Source organism: Aedes aegypti, chromosome 3, assembly GCF_002204515.2.
Source record: "Aedes aegypti strain LVP_AGWG chromosome 3, AaegL5.0 Primary Assembly, whole genome shotgun sequence".
NCBI lineage: Eukaryota > Metazoa > Arthropoda > Insecta > Diptera > Culicidae > Aedes > Aedes aegypti.
Genome location: NC_035109.1, coordinates 266,622,973 through 266,643,151, shown reverse-complemented (window position 1 = coordinate 266,643,151; position 20,179 = coordinate 266,622,973). Strand labels below are relative to the sequence as shown.

The window sequence follows — 20,179 nt, the reverse complement described above, 5'->3', positions numbered from 1 at the left end:
GAGAAATGTTCCTAACACGCTAGTAATTTGAGAAGAAACGTATCATCCCATATTGAAAACTCATTCATCAAACCTCAAGGCCCAAGTAAAAATGGTGCAAAAGTCAAAACTGAAAAAGCAGTTTTCTCTTTTTAAATAGACAAATCGAAGAAAATAAAAACACACAGCTCTTTCATTTGCCAAATAAAAAGGCTGTGTGTTTTTATTTTCATCTATTTGTTGTTTTAAAAGGAGAAAACTGCTTTTTCAGTTCTGACATTTGTGCCGTTTTTTCTTGCACCTTAATGAAGAATGTTGCCGAAGAAACAAATCTCTTTTGAGCTAATTTTGTTTGGGATTTTTGTACATGTTTGCAGGGCTATAATCCCATATTAAGCTAAATAATAGCAAGCAAACTCATGAATATCTCTTCTGCTATCCGTCGGATTGAATTTCTCTCTTCAGTAAATTTCTTTATTATGGTTTTAAGAATGAGTTTGTACTATGGGATAATAAGTTTGTACTTGCATCACAGTACTAGCGTGTTTGGAACATATCTCAAAATTTCACCATGGTAATTTCCATATAAACCTACATTGTCTTTAATCCACCTTTAAATCACCACTTAGAAAGCTGAAAATTTCACAGAACACTATTTTTATGGTAAGCATGGTAAGGAACATGGATTCTCAAACATTTTTAAATTTTGAACCGCCCTAATATCCATATGTTTGCACAACTACAACTTAGCATGAAATTAAGAATGACGAAAGGTTGTAGTCGCTTTGCAAATGTCATAACAGCTTATCATCATACTGCTATCTATTATTAAAAAAAAACAATTGCATGAAATTCACTTTTCCCTATGCAGATGCTATTCATAATCAGCACGTGCAATGCAAAAATCGCGTGAACCAAATCCACTAATTAATTGACATATAAACATTAATAAGCACAAATAGCAGCTGTTGAGCAACGACTGCTCATCACTAAAGCAACCTCGTTGAAAAAGCAGACAGCACAAGCACTGCGGAAGCTTCCACTTGAATTGCAACAAAAAATAAAATACTGAGGCCACCTTCCGCTCATCCAATGTCGCATTTATCATGATTTAATAATTCACATCAAAAACTTTTGCCGGTAGTTTCTGTTTCACTGCCATGCAATTCATAAGGTTAAACGGGAAGCTTAATGTTTGCAACATGAAGATTCGCACGAATTCCACGGAAAGATGGGGAAGTTTGATTGAACGTTTCGTGCCAACTTTTATTAAGATATTTGAGAGATCACGGATATGCAATTAGTTAATTTCCAGGAGGTCAATTTGTGTTTAACAATTATTGAGGAAGACGGATGGATAACTTCTTTCCAAAGAAATTCAACAAATTCTCCCTCAAAATGATTAGAATAAAAACGTTATAAAATATATATTCAAAATTTTATCCAAGCAAAACATGTACGATAGCTTGCAGCATATTTTTCGAAAGCACTCAAACTAAAAATTGGTGTGCTCTTCAAAAACCACATTAAATGAGAAACCCAGGGGCCTTGCTTAGTCAAGTGGTTAGAAACCGCGGTTACAAAGCAAAGCCATGATTAAGGTGTCCAAGTTCGATTTCCGGTCGGTCCAGGAACATTTCGTAATGGAAATTTTTCTGACTTCCCAGGGCATAGAGTAGCATCGTCCCTACCACACGATATACTAATGCAAAAATGGTATCTTTGGCAAATAAAGCTCTCAGTTAATAACTGTTGAAGTGCTCATTGAAAACAGTGGAGAAGCATACTCTGTCCCAGTGAGGACGTAATGCCAAAAAGAAAAAGAAGAAGGATTCAAAACTAGTTGTAAAATAAGAAAGTTACGTAAACTTCACTAAGATCATATTTTATACCTTGCTAATTCACCTTCTATTCGCTTGCGCCACCTCTGAATCGAAATGTTTTTGGCTTAAACTTCGGGGTTTCTCGTTTTATGTGATTTGAATTCAGAAGAGCAAACGAATGTTTGGTTTTGTCATCAAAGTACAAGCACAAGTCAATTCGACTAATGTAAATCTTTTTCTATTCTCATTCCAGAGGTAAGACCACCCTCGAAAAAAGGCACCCCCGTAGTGGTAGAGTTCAGCATATTCGTCGTCGACATCAACTCGATCAACGTGGAGGATATGGATTTCAGGTACTGGTTGACGAACGAACGCTTCTCTCCCTAATTGGCATCCACTTTGTTCAATTTCCGCTTCCGCGTTTACCCCAAAATAGAACTTCTATCGTTTAACAAAGAAAACCCCTTCTCAATTTCCACCCATGCGACTCCGAAAACGACGACGAAAAACAACGCCGTGCATTCCCTTGCAGAGTAGATATGTTCGTGCACCAGAAGTGGGTCGAGTCGCGACTGGACTTGCATGACGACATCTTCGAGGATGGCGACGATCACGTTATACTTCCGCCCGAGTTTTTCGACAACCTGTGGCAACCGGATCCGTACTTTCTGAATTCGAAAATATCAGGTAAGTCGCTGTTTGACCAGTTGGCTATTGAACAACGCCCAACTCCACCGCCATTTGTCCCTTCTGCATTAAGTGTCTTCGTAATTCTCAACTTTTATCAATTATTCATGTCGTTGTTTCTGCACAAATGTGCATGTGATTATATATTGTTTGCAATTTCATATTATTTGCAGATTTTATCAACTACTTGCCAATGTTTAATTTGATATTAAATTGGGTAATGCTCCTGGAATTGTCTATATTCTTCAATATCAATCAAAACCAAAACAAGTGGTTCAAAGTGCTATTGATATTCTCTTATTAAATTTTAAATTTAAATTCAACTCTTATTTGACTCTAAATTTAAAAATGAGATAGACGATGGATTATGCTCAATTTAAAGAATAACTGTTTGTTTTTATTTGCATGTAAGCAAAGTGATATCATAAGTAATTATGTTATTATGTGCTCAAAATAATTATCATCTTTGGCTTGCCGCAATGTTCTACTCTAAAAGTTGCAATATTATTACAGCACATTGAAGTTAATTTTTGAATACAAGAATAGAACACCGGAACCAAAATATGAAACAGTGGTTTCATACTGTTGAGCTTAGTTGGCACCGCGAAGAGTTTCTAGAACATCAAATAATCATTTATCTGGATTCATTATTAGCCCATTTCATTTCGGATTGAAATTTAGAGTTAAAGTGGGGCAAAAGTTCGACCTTAGTGGTATATTCAATATTTCCAATAAAAAAAAAACTATTACAATTGAAAATAAATAAATACCACTCACTGCTCCTTCAACATATAAGCAAACTTGTTTTAAAATATGAAACTATTTTAAGTTATAACAGTCTTAAAACTGATTGTCTTAGAGGAACTTTTGCTCCACCGGTGGGGCAAGAGTTCGAATCTTGTCTGGGTCAAAAGTTCGTTGGTCAAAATACAAAACAACAATACTTTTATGACAGGCATAATTTATACCAGCCATAAACTTATGTTTGTAGAAAAAAAACACTATTTTTTTATTAAATGAATATGCCAGTGTTCCTCTTCTAAAAACTAGATATGTGGGCCAGTATACCGACAAAAAATCATTTGAATCTATTAAAAATTCGCTGATCAGTGAGAGTTTTAGTATGTTTGCTTTCACTCAGGCCTATAAGGGTTCAATTAATGGCCCAGGGTTAATTGTACAATATGCAAAATTTAGTAAAAACGTGGAATTTTGATGGTTTTTATCGCATAGTGAAGTCAATTTCGCTAAAATTCAAGATAATATGTAACTTTTTCCGCCAAATAATATATAGCTCGATTTTTTGTCCCACTATAGGCCAAAATCGGTTTCCAAGCATTTATGCAAAAACTAATACACCATAAAGCATCCTTATGGTAAGCCGCACATAAAAAAAAATCGGATATGATTCTATTTTTATTTTATTCCATGCTGGCTTAGTAGCCGTGCTGCTAGTGCTACCAAGCATTTAGTCGCATCGATTCAAGGAGTGTGGGATCGATTCCCACTTCAGTCCAAAAAACTTTTCGTCAGGAACGTATTTCGACTAACTGTGGTCCGTTGTCCAGTGTGGTGCTTCCTTCAAAGGGCAAATCCTCGTTTGAAAGTAGGGGACACGAGGCACACGACTCTAAGGAATTAGCCTGTTTTGACTGGCAAGTCATAAATATATTTTAAAGCAGCAGAAAAAAATCCAATATATTTTTGAATACAGCATAAATAATCTACATTATCGGTCAACTTGCAGTCATTTGCCTCTGAAACCTTATTTGGTAAGGTATGAATGTTATAATTTTCAATCCCATGTTCATGTTCAATTTTTCGGTTCAAAATCAATGTTTAGAACATTATTTCTGAAAATTTGGTGGATGACTTACTCTTTCGACAGGCAACTGAAATATTGTTTGGATCTAAAGTGTAAAATTATTCGCATTTGCAAAGCTATAGGGTCCATTCTGCCCCGGGGGCTCATACTGCCCCCGGTACCCTTATTAACGTTTTGGAGTCTTTTTAACCTTTGCGTCCCTGGCCTATTTCTCAAACCAATGTTTGGAGATCAATTGGCTCTAAATTCCATAATTTTAAGTAGATATCAATGAAATTTTGACACAACACTTTCCTAATTTCAGGACTTGTACAGGGAACTTAAATCGAACGGTCGGTTCTGGATTTAAACAGATGTCCCGTTGGGTGTGTCCGCAGGTCATTTGAGGCATTGCCATAAATATCTTCCACGGATCAAACAAAACTACAGTGTTTGTTACTGGATTATAAACCATAAGTATATCACGAATCTTTCATATCTGAGATTTCTGAAACTCTTCCAAATGATATGGAAGAGTCGGAATATACTTATGGTTTATCATCCAGTTTTGAACACTTTATTTTTGTTTGACCCGTGGAAGATATTTATGGAAATGTCTGAAATGACGTTTGGATAGACCCCACAGAACCTCCGTATAAATCCGGAACCGACCGCCCGACTTAGGTAGCTTAGGCTGTCTGAAAATCACAAGTAGATGAAAACCCGAATTTAGTACTACAGTCGCCTCTCCACATCTCGATATCAAAGGGAACATCGAGATAGGAAGAGATCGAGACATAGAACATTTTTTAAGGAATACTAGATTGAAAATCACTCCGTTGCCAGGAAAATCGAAAACAAACAGATGTCATTTCATCTTCGCAAATTGTTTTGAATCTCAAAAATTGGGAACGAAAATCACATCGAAATAGGGAGATATCAAGAGAGATATGGAGACGGCCTTACAGTTGAGGTCGAAATACGCGTATCTGTCAAAGGATACGAACTATAGTGGAATTAAATGGTGTAGTACTAAATTTGGTTTTTCATCTACTTATAGGTAGGTAAACCACTAAACAGCTCAAAGATTTATTATGAAAATTACAATATTCTCGTCTTTTTTCCAAATCTTAATCGATTTGTATAATATTTGGAGTGAATATCTCTCACTTGAATAGCATTCGAACCACCATTTTAAACATTTGTTTTAATTAAAAAGCTAGAAATCTAAAAAAAGAAACTCTTGTCATGCTTTACTCTAATGTGTCGCATCTTGTATGCAAGTAATAACCTTGATCATAAGCTCTGTAACTGGCACTATAGTTTGAGAAGAAGTGCGATAACTGCATAAAATAGGGCGACAAACCTTTTCTCAATTTTTGTACCGGCCAAGAATGCATTTTAAAACAATTTCCAAATTGTGTAGGTTCAAACATACGTTTTCTGTCATTTTTTTGAATATTTAGTGTTAAAATAGCAAACTGCTTTTACCTTGAGTGCATTGGAATTTCTCATTGCGCAGATGTTCCATGAAATATCTTCATAACGAAAAGGATTGTAGTATCATGACGTTTTCATGCACCCCAGACAACAGAATGTATGTATAACAAAATCACTTTTTGCGTTATGCGATGCTTATATGTACAATGTTTCCGTAAAAGCGTCGTCGAAAGGCCTCATACATGCAAAAGTGGTGGAGATTTATGTGCATATTTTATATGATGAAATTTGGCATTCAATGCGAGTGTAAGATTTTATTGCGAATAAAACTGTAATCTTATGCGACATAATTCATGATTACAAAGTTTATTTCACAGTTACTACGGATTGTTTCGATTTACTTTATACACGTAAAACTCTGAAAATAACGTTTCATTCGAGGATTGACGAGTTTCATGCACCGTGTTGTGCGAGTGTGATGTAATTTGTACAAGTAAACGATTTCAATAGACCATTTCCGTCAGATCTAACCCCCAGTTTTTGTATTTTTCTTCGAATGACAATAAACATCTGTTGACAACAAGGCATCTGTTGACTACAATCCTTGCGTTACAGACAGCGTTGCCAACCTTCCAGATTTGTCTGGAAAATTCCAGATTTTTGAGGCCCCATTTTACAAAAATCTGGAAGATCCAGATAAAATTTGAAATGAATTTGTAAGGTTTTGTAAATAATTTGTTAGGTTCTTCATATACGACATAAGCGATCCAGAATTTTCCAGACAATTTTTTAAAATCTTCCAGATTTTTGAAAAGTTGACTTGGCATCCCTGGTTACAGAACCGTGTAGTGTTCGGCAGGTGCAGTCATAACCGGCCAAAGCGCAGAAGGTGGTTTCCGCGGTTATAACGGAGATTTCAGGAACCGTGAAGATAGGAGGTAGCGAAACCAGCGGAGCCCATTATGATTAATATAAACATAAACAAAAATCATCTGGTCATGCCAGCTTAGCTTAGCTTAGCTTAGCTTAGATTGACTACACATATCAATGGTTGCTATTTCGTGATTGACCGAAGTCAGTGAAAATGCACAAAGAATCAACTAGAAGTTCGGCTGAGATTGGCCATAATCTTCTTCAGTGTGCATAATTCAGTGCCTCTATTTATACATGATCAATAACGGCGCCGGCCACGTCCTTGCAGTCAGGTGGGATTAGGGGAAGGAATGTTAGTGTGTAACCTTTGCTATTTTGAGACCGTGTTTGCCTCTGCATCTCCACAAAGGTTACTCAGAGGGATGTTTGTTAATAGGGAGGATCGTTGGGTCACAGGATTCACTTTGATAAGCGATTAGACCATGATAAATAATTATTTGTTAGATATAAACATGCTTTTATGTAAATATAATATTTCCATTCGATATGAACAATATCTATGTAGAGAAAAATTATGCCAACACTTGAGGTGACGAATCTTTCAAAGTTTGTTGAATAAAGTGAACCTTTCGCAAGTGTACACTTATAGTGTCGAACCCTTCAAAGTTTTTTTTAATTACAAAAATAAAGGTAAAAAAAATAGTTTTGAAAAAAAAATTTTGACATACATAATTTATGAATCAGAGTTTATGTCGACACTCACAGTGACGAACCTTTCAAAGTTTGTTGAAAAATCATATTTACGTCTCACCATTGTAACGATTAAAGGTACAATCATACATATTTTATAGATTAGAAATAGTAGCATGAAACGAGCTCACCAATTGATCCGTCATCCTTGAGCAGCAACCATCCACTTTCAGCTTCACTCGTTTGCTCGGCTATATAAAAGCACTCAGAGAAAATAGGCGCGCGACCCGAGAGGGAAAACAACTGACGACTGCTCGGGCTTTCTTGACGTACTGCCCAGGAGCAAGCGTCAACGTCGAAAGAACAGAAAGAACTAATCGAACGCGGCACTTTTTCACTTTACTCGACCGATGCGCGACATGTTTGATCCTGCTCTCATCACCGGCCCCCGCAGGAGTAAGCGTCAAGGTCGAAGGATCAAACACAACTCAATTACAACTATTTTATGTAATCAAAGTCAGAAATTCGTATATAACTATTGATTTGTCGATACAAGAGAATCAATCAATATTTATCCAATCAGAAATATAATTGTATACAAATTCTTATTCTTCGTGCTTGTTTCGACTGAAAATACTTTTGTATTTGATTTTTGCTTTTCTTTTAGGGGTCATGCACAAATTATGTCACGCTCCAAGGGGGGAGAGGGTCGAGCCCAGCGTGACAAGCCTTACAAAAATTTCGGACGATTCATTCAAAAAGTGTGACGAAGGGAGGGGAGGGGGTCAAAAACAGTTGAAATTTAGCGTGACATAATTTGTGTACCATCCCTTATGTATAAAATGTACCGTAAATGGGGTAACTTTAATAGTTTTTTTTAATAAATGCATTTTGTTTTGAAGAATTTTCTTGTAAATTTTTAAAACAAGTAGGGTAGATGTACCAATAATGGAGGTACTAAGCACGATTGAACTTCATTCAACCGCCTAAAATCAAGAAGCGCAATTAATGTACATGTTAATGTTGTAACGGGAAGTAACGATCATTGACTTAATGAGAAAAATGATTTCATCGCAGTAATCCACGGCATGTCAGTGAAAAATAATACCTCCACTATTGGTACACTGTTCCTTTAGTTGCGGTATATTTTTAATTTGTGTTCCTATAGCTGCGGTATCCGTTGTTTTCTTATGGGATCCTCTACAATAGGAACACTTTATCTCAACTATTGGTATAAGTAAGTAAAGTTTTAGCAATTTTAGTGATATTTCATCAATTTTAAAGTAATTTGAGCGGTCTTTTCAACTATTCCGTGTATCAAGAAGCCAATACGTCGATTGGCAGTGTCGGTTCTGTAGCTAGTAAAATAAAATCAGTGAAAACGGCACTACTGCAACTATAGGAACACCCACAACTAAGGGAACACTCACTCTACTGATATCTCAGTTATCGATTACAGTTGAAAAGTTGTATAACTGTTGAATAGATATTCAACCATCAAACCGATCAAAAATGGATATTAAACCATCATAATCAACAATCATAAAAAAAATAGCGCGTTACCTACCTCTAGGCGTTTAATGAAATTTTTTGACTTCATTTATAAAAATGGTACCTATTTGAAAAAATGATTATCGCTGTTCTACTAAAACTGGGCTATTTTAGACAAACTACGAACTCTTTGGAAATTCATCAAATTAAGATTGTGGAACATATTGACCTGTAATTTGATAAAAACATGCAATGAAAGACTGAAAAATAACAATAAAAAATAATCGATATCTCTTTGGAAAATTTTAGTTGAATTTGATTTGAATTACTTTTTATTGAAGATATTTTTGCCGTAGGCAGGTTCATCCCAGTCTAGTTAAAAAAAAACAGTACAAGCCTGCAGCTCAGCCTGAGAAAAAAAAAACTACAAAAGTGTTGTAACTCAACCTAAGAACACAGAGTTTTTAAGTTGGCACGAATTAAAACAACAAAGATCTAGACGCACAAATATATACCTGTTTCGCATGTGACTAACGCTCAGAACGGACAAAAGATCGGACAAGTTAAAAACTACTACAAAACATGCATATCACGGGACTACAACAGATAGTGGGTTACGATCACGTACATTTTTCAAGGACGCTATCTCTAAATCTTAAAGTATAATCCGGCCTCCTTTATGAACGAGATAAGCGCCGCCGTTGAAGAGGGGTCATCCTGCAGGGTTTCTCGAATACTACCAGATATCCCATACATCTGTCTGGGGCCATCAAAGGCTGGGCAGTTGCAGATGAAATGCTCAACTGTGTTACTCGTGTCGCATACCTCACATTTCCGATGGAAAGGGTTTCCTCCGTAATTGTGAGATACCCTTGTGTGACGGGTTCTCAACCGGGATATTATTTCTTTGTACCTTCATCGACCTCAGGTCTGTCCAAGCATCAGTGCTACGTTTGATTTTTCGCAGGTAGGACCCTCGTGAGTTCGCCCACTCCTCGCCTGCCATGTTTGGCGTATGGTTGATTTCACCCACCGTTGAGTGTCGGCAAGGGGCACCTTAGTGCTGTAACGACGACTAGAAGGGCCGGCTCCTGCTAGGAAGTCTGCGGTTGCATTACCAGGAACACTGCTTTGTCCGTGGACCCACATTATGGTGACGCCGTACGGAGCTTTTTTTTTATTATCCCCTGGGTCCGCGGCTGACGAGGGGCTTCAGACTGAAGCGCTGTGAAACAGCTCACTGAGTCGGTGATGATAACTATCGGGTTATTAGTAGGAGCAGGGACGGCATATAAAATAGCAACTGCCCTGGGCGGAGAAATTTGAGCACTGTCCAGGGAGGGTGAGACTGGTTGCTAGATTTTCGTCCGTTATACCTATTCCAACACCTCGTACGGCAAGGGATCCATCAGTGTATCGACGCTGGTGTGCTGAGTAGTCTTTCCGTAGAATCTCGGCGACGGTTTTTCACTACCGAATGGATGAGTCTCCTGCTCTAAAGCTATTTTTTTATTATGTCATCAAATTTAAGAGTTGAGCTGCGCCAGCCTCGCTCACCACACCAGTGTGTTTCGGCAATTGGTGGGAGATGCAAGCCGGTAGCGTTCTCTAGCAGGCGGTCTGCTTCATGAGGCGAGTTCTACGGTTTCCCGCGGTTCTCTCTGCGATGGTGGATGCTTTCGTGCAGAGAGTCGCGATGACGTGAAAGCGAAATGGTAGGCTTCCACACATGCAACTTCGGCCGGAGGGGAAGGGAGGAGCCCCGCGACAATTCGTACAAACCGGTTGTAGATCGGGGATAGCGCGTCGATGAGGTTGTTCATAGCCAGATATGTGATTTCCAATCCGTAAAGCAGGCGACTATCGATGATGGCAGCGGCTACAAGGAATCGGATATTCCGGTTGTTGCTTTGTTGATGTCTCGATAGGGATCTCCTCAATTCAGGTGACTTCGGTAATTGGCTCTGACTCCTTCATAGTGGGGCTTGAAGGTCAGACCTCAGTTGATCGGAGGCCCACTAATTCTGTACCCGGATGAGCACACATGGCATCGGACACTTTTAGAAGCCGACGGAGAAAGCCCACTTGTCTACTCTGGTAACGGCAGCTTGGGCTTTCCTTCGTATAGCCGCGATTGTAGGTCCAGATACTACAATTACGATGTCGTCCGCGTAGGCAAATATTTTGACGTTGTTTGGAAGGTCTTGGAAGACGCCGTTCATCATTATCAGAAATAAAGTCACCGATATGATGGATTCTTGCAGAACGCCGGTCTCTTCACTGAATGGATCGGATTTGGTGTTTCCGATGACCACCCTGAAGGTACGATTGGTGAGAAAGTTTTTTACGAAGTGCAGGACGTGGCCGTTGAAGCCTCAGAAAATCGATTTAAAATACATTCCTTATGACATTTTTGAGCTTTCATGGTACACGTTTAATCTACATCATGAAATATTAAACAATGCATTTTACCCCATCGAATCCTTATGAAGTAGCCTCCACTACTTTTATATTCAAGAAGCTTTTCTAACATCTCGTTTTTTCCAAATGACTAAAGGTATTTAAAATTTCCAGATGACTATAGGTTCTAAATTATGTGTCATGGATAAACAGATTTTCTTCTCAGTCATTGTTCATTGCTAGCTGGTTCGATATTGTGATAGGCATTCAGTAAAATTCTAATTACATTACACTGTTATAAAGGATTAGTAACCCTTAATTTAACATCATGATGTTCTGGGGTGAGTGAAGACACATTTCAATCGATTTCTTTTGTTATACAACAAAAAGAAAAAAAAAGTTGTACATTAATAAATTCGCTTCTGTAGAATCTGAAAAAACTATTGTATTAAATTTGTTCTAGAAACTCTACTCAGCGAAACCGCACATTGCACCCAGCAATCAGCCGTTGTATATCTAGTGTTTTAGTTTCCTGTATAAATTTGTTTAGGCTTTCCCATTCTGTTAAGCTGTGTATGTTGCTTAGGGTGATTCAAGGTGCAAAAATGTTGCAAAAAATCCAATCTTTCGTATCTGTTTTAGAATCATTATAATAAGAATGAAGTTTTTGTGAATTTTTCAGAATTTTCGTTGGTGATTTAAATGGGTCCAAAGACTATGTAGGTTTATATGGAAATTATTGTTGGGCTCTGCACAAAAATCTCTTTCTCTGCCACTCTTCCATGAAACTTGAAAAAGTCAAAGACCAGTAAAAGTCAAATTCCAATACAAATTCAAAATTTTACATACAAGTAAGTACTTAAGTGTATGTACAAACTCACCATCCCAAAGTGAAAACTCGTTTTTCAAATCATAATAAAGGACATTTCTTAACAAGGAATTCAACTCGCTATTGTTCTTTGAAGTTCTGCAAAATTCTCAAACACAATTAGCTCAGAAAGAAACTGTTTCCCCAAAACCTGTTTTTTTTTCATTAGCTTGAGTAATAAGATTTGCAGATCATTAGAGCATCAATATGGATGATAGTAGTACATGTGTTTAAGCCACGTTTCCCAACAGGGATCCGCGGACCCCCGATCATCTGAAAATCTCGCTGAAACGAGCACTTTACAGCGAGCCGATTTGCTTTGGTTTTCAAGGTTGAGAAGCAGTGTGATAGAGGTATTATTTTAGTTTCTGCTATTTGCAACATCTTTGGGCCACCAATAAATCCTTACAAAAATTTGGCAGAACTCTATTTTCATCACAAGGTTTGTAGGAATGATATCACAATGTTGCTACATTTTGAACCACCCTAATGTTGCTATATCGTTGTAACCAGAGACTACAAACCGCAACCGAACAATTCCCTATGACTGCAATATGGAAAACCTTATGGGCGCCTACATCGAATTCAACCCTCGGCAATGCAATGGCAAGGCAGCCGCTATCAGAAAAGTCAAAAATAAACAACTCGCAATAACTTGGTGAAGAAAGCCTTTTCCAATTGCTCTCTACAGTAGGTATTTGGGTGTTCGACCTGCAATCAAATCGTTCTGCTAACTGCTGAAAGGTGCACTCCATTTGATCGATGCCCGTGAGCCAAACTCATGGGTGCTGGTTTCGGTTTTGCCTTGTGGATAACCGCTATTTTCAACTAGCCCACGAGTACATAAATTTAAACTTGAATTCACTTCCCGGACGGACCTCGGCGTGGCGGAAAATATATGTGCGATTTGCCCCGATGGAAGCCATCGATAACCTTTACCTTCTAAACTTTCATTCAAATTCCTGCCTCCACATTGTAGTGCTGAAGGCGCTGCGCCCTGACCCGTCCAAGGTGCAGTATCTCAAAGTCAAGAGTAGCTTTACCTTCGGGTTTTCACGTATTGAGAGTGCAAAAGCCCTTATTCATATGTGGGACTATAGTCCCACATTACACTGAAATCTCCATTTTCGTAACTTCTATTTACGTAATAATAAGTAAATGGAAATTTCGTGTGAGGCTACGTGATACTCTTTAAGCACATACTTTTTAATGTTTCATGGATTCGAAGCATTGAAGCTTGTGCAAAACGGAAGGGACATCTTGAAGGTGACCCTTCGAACTCTTTGGACGAAGTATATAGCTGACATAGTTTTTAACCAGCTTCGTCATATAGGGTACAGAACCAATTGGGCATTTCCATGATTCACTTTGGCAAGGGGGGCTTATCTCGGCCGAATTGTCTAAAAATTTTTTCAATAAGAAGCGCTTCAGTACGACGCATATTGTAGCCAAATATGAGCTCTGTTGTAGCTTTCAGAAAACCACTGCCGAAGTAAATCAAAAGTGCCAATAATAGGATCGGGCTCCCTAAGTCTTGTTTATAGTCCGCAACATTTCATACAAACTGAATTCCATTTACGTAACACTAATTCCATTGCGCAAATAGAGGTTTCAGTGTAGATCTATTTTTGGAATATGCTGAAATGGATTGCATTTCATCATCATCTCGATCAAATATCTCGTTTGAATGATAAATGCGCTATTTTCCTATATAAGCTAGCATGGCAGCGTCAAAACCTTGGTTCGAACCTTGTTTGACTGATTTCAGTTTTTCACCTTATGAAATTTTATTATTTTTGTCTCATGTCAAAATAGTGTTTCATTCATCGTTAGTCGTTTTGGCAATAGGCACTACACTGTCATTGTCCAGCCACACCGACAATAAAAGAGGGATCACATCCTTCGTGCAAAATCACCACCTACCACACTCCCCCTTTTTTGAAGCGTACCATCATGTAGCAGCAAAATGCAAAACTACCGTTCCTAACATACATATAGTCACAACAACCAAAATGTCACCGCAAATCAAGAACCGCGACGCTCAAAATGATCCAATTTCCAATCCACCATCCAAACCCATACTTGCAGGTCAATCTTTTATAAATGATGGTATAAATAGGGTTTTGTGTGGCAAAATCAGTTGTATGACATCGATACGTCAGCAAGGTGAGTACTTTTGATTTGAGCTATTGATTTTTCCGCTCTGGGCCGCACAAGCCACCTTCCTCACCCACTCGAAGCCACACTTTTTGAATTAGAATCGTTTTGTACCCTTTGCTCCCTACATTTCATTGATGTCGTCACGCTGCCATGTCGTCATTTTCTCACAAGGATCGTTGTAGCATCACTACCAGTAAGGTTTTCAATTTCGCACGGTTGACGGTGTTGTGTGGAATGGATGTTTGACCACCATAGCTTCGTACTACTGTGTAATTAGATGTTGTATTTAAGATTTAGTTTTCCTGTTCAACTCATTTTTCCGAACATACAAGTTCGATGCACAAAAGACGACCTTAGGCTTTCAAATTAATACATAGATAAATGCTTCTTATTTCCAAAATAAGTTTAATTCTCTCATAATCTTTGTCGATATTGTATACCTCAGCATTCATAAACTTTACCAATTTTAATCCCTTCTCCTCGAATAGGGTAATTCACCAATTGTTGAATGGCTATAGTGCTCGCTAGTTAGTGAACAAGTCATAAGAAATACACGGAGTTTTAAAATTTTTCATCAACAGTTTGCCAAAATGAAGATACACTATCCATTTTCTGGCAAATCCATTGTAAGGCAAATAATTTTAAAACATTTGAACCACAAGATTCTGAAGAAAATTAAGAACATATGTATAATTATTCACGGTGTCTCTGGTAGAAAACATTAATATAAAAAAATCAGTATCGCTGAAACACCCACCAAATGAAAGCTTAGACTTTCCCCTTTCATTTGAGACTGGTTTGAAAATGTTCTATCGGGGGGTCCTGAACATTTTTTTTTATTTTAGTAAGAGATACGTACCATAGATGATCTTCTTCCACCAATAGTATGATACAATGAATCGCTTGTACCATATGATGACAACTCAATCGAACCGTAGAAGGCCATGACAAATATTTCTGGACAAACATTTGAAAAGGGCTGGAGAGGTCTTGAGCCTTTTTTCAGAAACGTTGCTGTTGAGCCCTTTTTAGCTCGCCCATGCAAACTAACACCACTATCGTAAGGATTAGCGTTAGCTCTTCCTGATACTAGTATTGGTAAGCGTGGTCGAGTTGAATTGGGCTCAACAGCATCTTACAAAGCCATTGTTTACCAATGTCGATGTGCCCTTTTTAAATGTTTGTCCAGATTTGCATAAAACAAGCTTGTTTTGGCAGTGTTGCTGTTCAGTTGATTATAAATTCAGTAAATAGTAAAATTGTATATTTTTAATCAAAATTCATTTATTAATACAAAACTAAAATGGTTGTAAAAAGTATTTTTAATTTTATATAAAAAAATATGTTTAGAGATTTAAAACCTTTTTTAATAAATAACTCTTATTTAGATTCAGTTGTATGCTACCGTCTTAAAACTCAGATATTGCTTTTTACGATTAGTTATAATCAAAGCGTTTGAGAAAACATTTACTCATGGATCGTTACATTACAAATGGTTTCACAGATTGCACAAACAACTAAATTGGTATCAATAGTAGGGAAATCGGCGCTGCATTGTTTAAGTCGCGTTCTAAGGTGGTATAGCGAAAAATTGGTGCTTGTGTCGCGTGACAAGTTTATAAATTCATTGTTTTGGGTCAATATTTTGGTTTGCTGATTAGAGGTTTGCCTGTTAATAATTACAATAAATATATCCCATTTCACACCTATTAATAAATATATATTTACGCTACACTCTGTCAGGAGACCTGAAACATGAAACCGAAAATCGTTCGTAGATTTGCGTATTGTGTTTAAAAAATATATGTCTGCAACCGTTATCAGCAATAGTGGTTGATATTATTGAACAGCACATTCTTCACGACATCAGGATTAAAGTCTGGTATTGCCCTACAAAAATATGTCGAGCTTGCAAGTTTATTCGTTCAGTAACCAATTTAAATTTTTGAATATAGCACTGTATAAATATAAACACAATTTAAAACCTACCACTCGAAGTATGTAATGATGTAAGAACAACAATCTCACCAAAACTAAAGGGAAAACGTGGTAGGCACAGTAATGCAAAAAGTAAGTGCCAATTAAATTGGTTGGTTGTTGAATCTACACGGTTTACCACCCAATGTGCAACATAAAAAAACCATTTGTTCGCTGATGACTTGTTTTTGATTTAAAAAAAAATGTGATTTGAGCACCAGATGAATGTTGCAGTTGAGCAGCTGTCTAAAGGGTTTGGATGTTGCAATCGCCCCAAATATCGCCTTCAAAATCAGCAGACTTAACCAATCAGTTTAGGGGTTTTTAGAGGTAACATATCTGCACTTTGATTTGAACGATAATGCAGAAACTGAATTAAAACCTGTAATAGACTGTAATAACGTTCCGGGGTTAGTTGATTAAGTGACGTCCAAACAGGGGGGTTGGCCTGGACAGTTCGATCTGCAAGCGATGGAGAAGGGTCCTTTAAGGTTACCCTCTCGATTATCGAGCATAATTCCGACGTCATCGGGACTCAAGGCCGATGTAAGAATACTGGCGTAAAAATACTGTTGCTGCTTGCTGTTGCTTCTGTCGTTTCAGATAAATATAGCTATATTGAGAAAATTTGGAAGACACTGTTGCTTTTGAAAAATTTTAGGTGCTTCATTGCTGGAGATTTTAAAATCGTCAATCTGTTTTGCGTTATAATGGGAGATAGTTCAACATTTCCTTGCTCATACTGTACCACACAAAGAAAGATCTATCTAATGTAGCTGCTCATCCTCGAATACTTGGTTACATACGCGTCCGCGAAATGGAAAAGTCTCGGCTCGGACCATAAACTGGCGGAGCAGTTCCCGACAGTACCCGACGAACACATTGCCACCAAATTCCTTGCATATTTCACTAGGTGTTGTAAATCCAATTGACAAAAAAGTATATTACATTGATCCAAATAATGTCGAGGAATGGGTAAGCATCAGCAGTTTGATTGTGTGATTGATAAAGATGATCTTAAAATTAATTATTTTATCACAGGTGAGGATCATCATTTGCCAAAGCCACAGCAAATGTGGATTCACCAGCTGAAACTATCAGAAGCTTTTGAAAAATCGGCATGTTTTGGAAGTGAAATGGGATCCAAGTTTGCTAGCAATTGAAATTTATCTTACTGTTCTGTAAATTATCTCTTTTCAATGAAAAACTGGATTTCAGGCGCTTGATTATTTTGACCAGGTGCCTAAAAGTTGTTTTCAAACGAGTCTGGATGATGATTTTGCAGAAAAAGTTGAGAACTTTTCAAAAACGTGGATTGCTTACCCAATAGCTCGAAGTTCCACATTTGCGCTATCATATCCCGGAGTTATGTAAAATCACAGGAAGTGGTTTGAGCAAATACGGGAAACAAGCCAGCGAAACCGTGCATTTCGATCTTCAAGTTGCTTGGAATCATGTTAAAGTTCCGGAGAACTCCGAAGCATATGATCGACAGCATCATTGAGCTGTAGTAATGTACAATAGTGAGCATTTGTACCTAAGACGTATAAACCGTATTTACTTTATCGATTTGTCGTGTTTGTAATTGGTTTAAATAGAATGGTATAATCCTAAATCCTTTTTATTAATTGGTTAACTATCCGTAGTAAATTTTCTCATGGCTACCTAGATAAGCAGGAAAGAAAATGACTATGTGAACCATAATTAAGAAATCAGTACTTAAAAAAACGGCATTGTACTGTTTTGAAAAAAATGTTCAGGACCCCCCGATAGAACATTTCCAAACAGGTCTCAAATGAAAGAGAAAAGCCTAAGCTTTCATTTGGTGGATGTGTAAGCGATACTGATTTTTTTATATTAATGTTGTTCTACCAGAGACACCGTGATTATATTATACCCAAGTAACCATTAGCCCACTAATTCACCTTTTTTCGCTTATAGGGCTGTTATAGGCTATTATATGGCATATCAGCTCTTTATTTGCCTAATAGTAGCACGGATGGCGAATTAAAGTACTATTTGGTTACTTGGGTAGTGCTTTATTGTATGTGAACCTTATCCTATACTGTTATGTAAGTGTTATACCATAAGAATCGAATATTTGAATTGGATTCAATAAACAAGAAATAATGAAACAAATGAATACACAAAGAAAAAATAGGACCTCCACTGTTACAACTTGTTCAATCATTTACTCGAATCATTATAGTCCCTAAAAATACTTAACTTCAGTTGAACATTATTGGGTATTTCTTTCACCATTGGACTGCGAAGTGCGGCCTCATAAGTGCGAAAGTGTGAACAAAAGTGCGGGATTGCATCGCATCACGTTGGTTTCTTCAGAGCACTTATTCTCTGATTTACAAAGAATAAGTCCCCCGAAGACACCTTTCCGATTTGATGCCATTCGCACTTTTATTGGCGATTCCGCACTTGTAATAACTTCTACGATAGTCCAGTGGTGTAAGAAATGCGCAATATTAGAATACCAATATTCATTGTTTCATAGTTTCTACAATACAAAGTAATAAAATCAATACATAGTAATTATATCAATTCAAGAACTGATTGTTCAAATCTTCACCCTCCTTTCCTAGCTTTTTTCACATTTTTATTATGGCGTGCTGACATTTCCATTATATCTTTAAATTCACACAAGTAATCATTGTAACGCTGAATCTTGAACTCCGGAGGCTTTAGCTTAAGGGGGCAGGATCCGTCAATGATTTCGGTATTTTCAAAAGCAGTTTTTTCGTTCAAAATCAAGAAAATTTACAGAAAAATGTGTTCACTGTATTCTGTTCCCCTACCAAAACACAGTGAACACATTTTTATCGAATAATTTTTAGTTTTGAACAGAAAAACTGCTTTTCAAGTTTCAATGATGGCGATGATTACGATGACGGAGCGTTGATCGTTAAGGCGAAGTAAGCCATCATTGAAATTTGTACTGTGCATCGATGATTGTGCCTAATTCGTCTCACGATTGCAAATTGAAGAAAATCACTTTGTTCTTCCCTGACATAGGGCCCATTCACAAATTTCATAACGCTGAAGGGCGTGGGTGGGTGTCCTTGAACTGTTACAGCTCATACAAAATTTGTTGAACACTCATATAAAAAGCGTTACAAGGGGGTGGGTGGCCATTTTTGGCGTTATGAAATTTGTGAACATTAAGGATCCTGACCATTTAGAAAGATGTCGTCTTCGGCAAAGTTGTTTAGTAAGTTAAGGACTATCATTTTTCGAGCTAGTTGATTCAAAATTTTGCCACTAGGCAGCGCTAGTGAGCATGAAACTTTGGTTTGCAGATATCTCAGGAACATGACCACTTAGAAAGATAGTGTCTTGGGCAAAGTAGTTCAGTTGCTCAAGGGCTATCATTATTTGAGCCAAGAAATGAGGATATTTTGCCACCAGGCGGCGCTAGTGAGCATGATTTTTTTTGTTTTGTGGATACTGCAGGATCTCGACTTTTTAGACAGGCACTTTCGGCATAGTTGTTTAGAAGCTCAGGGACTATCATTATTTTGCAAAATCTCAAACTTTAAGGATTAAACAAAGAAATAATTTGAGCTACTGAACAACTCTGCTGAAGACACCATCTTTCTAAGTGATCAGGTTCCTGAGATATTTGCGAAACAAATGTTTTATGCTCACTAGCGCCGCCTAGTGGCAAAATTTTGAATCAACTAGCTCTAACAATAATAGTCCTTGAGTTACCGAGCAACTTTGCCGAAGACGTCATCTTTCTATGTGGTCAGGATCATGAGATCTGAGAAACAAAAGTTTCATGCTCACTAGCGCCGCCTAGTGGCAAAATCCCTAATTTCTTGGCTATAATAATAATAGCCCTTAAGCTACTGAACAATTTTGCCGAAGACGTCATCTTTCTAAGTGGTCAGACTCCTGGGATATTCGCAAAACCAAGGGTGTTGTACAAAGTACAACGCGCGACGACCGAAAGGTTAAGTAGGGGTGCATGTA

General features: G+C 37.6%; 1 protein-coding gene across 8 annotated transcripts in view; it reads left to right on the top strand.

The window, feature by feature from the left end:
• The window catches only part of LOC5579663 (glycine receptor subunit alpha-4), a 143,302-nt gene that overhangs the window by 108,465 nt on the left and 14,658 nt on the right, over window positions 1-20,179 (top strand). For 6 of the 8 annotated variants that reach the window (XM_021851756.1, XM_021851755.1, XM_021851754.1 and 3 more), the window contains 3 exons: window positions 2,056-2,155; window positions 2,335-2,489; window positions 14,144-14,221. In XM_021851756.1, coding sequence (XP_021707448.1) covers window positions 2,056-2,155; window positions 2,335-2,489; window positions 14,144-14,221 — 333 coding nt within the window. Of the gene's footprint in view, window positions 1-2,055; window positions 2,156-2,334; window positions 2,490-14,143; window positions 14,222-20,179 lie in introns of those variants that run through there. The other 2 variants (XM_021851761.1, XM_021851760.1) reach the window with 2 other exon arrangements.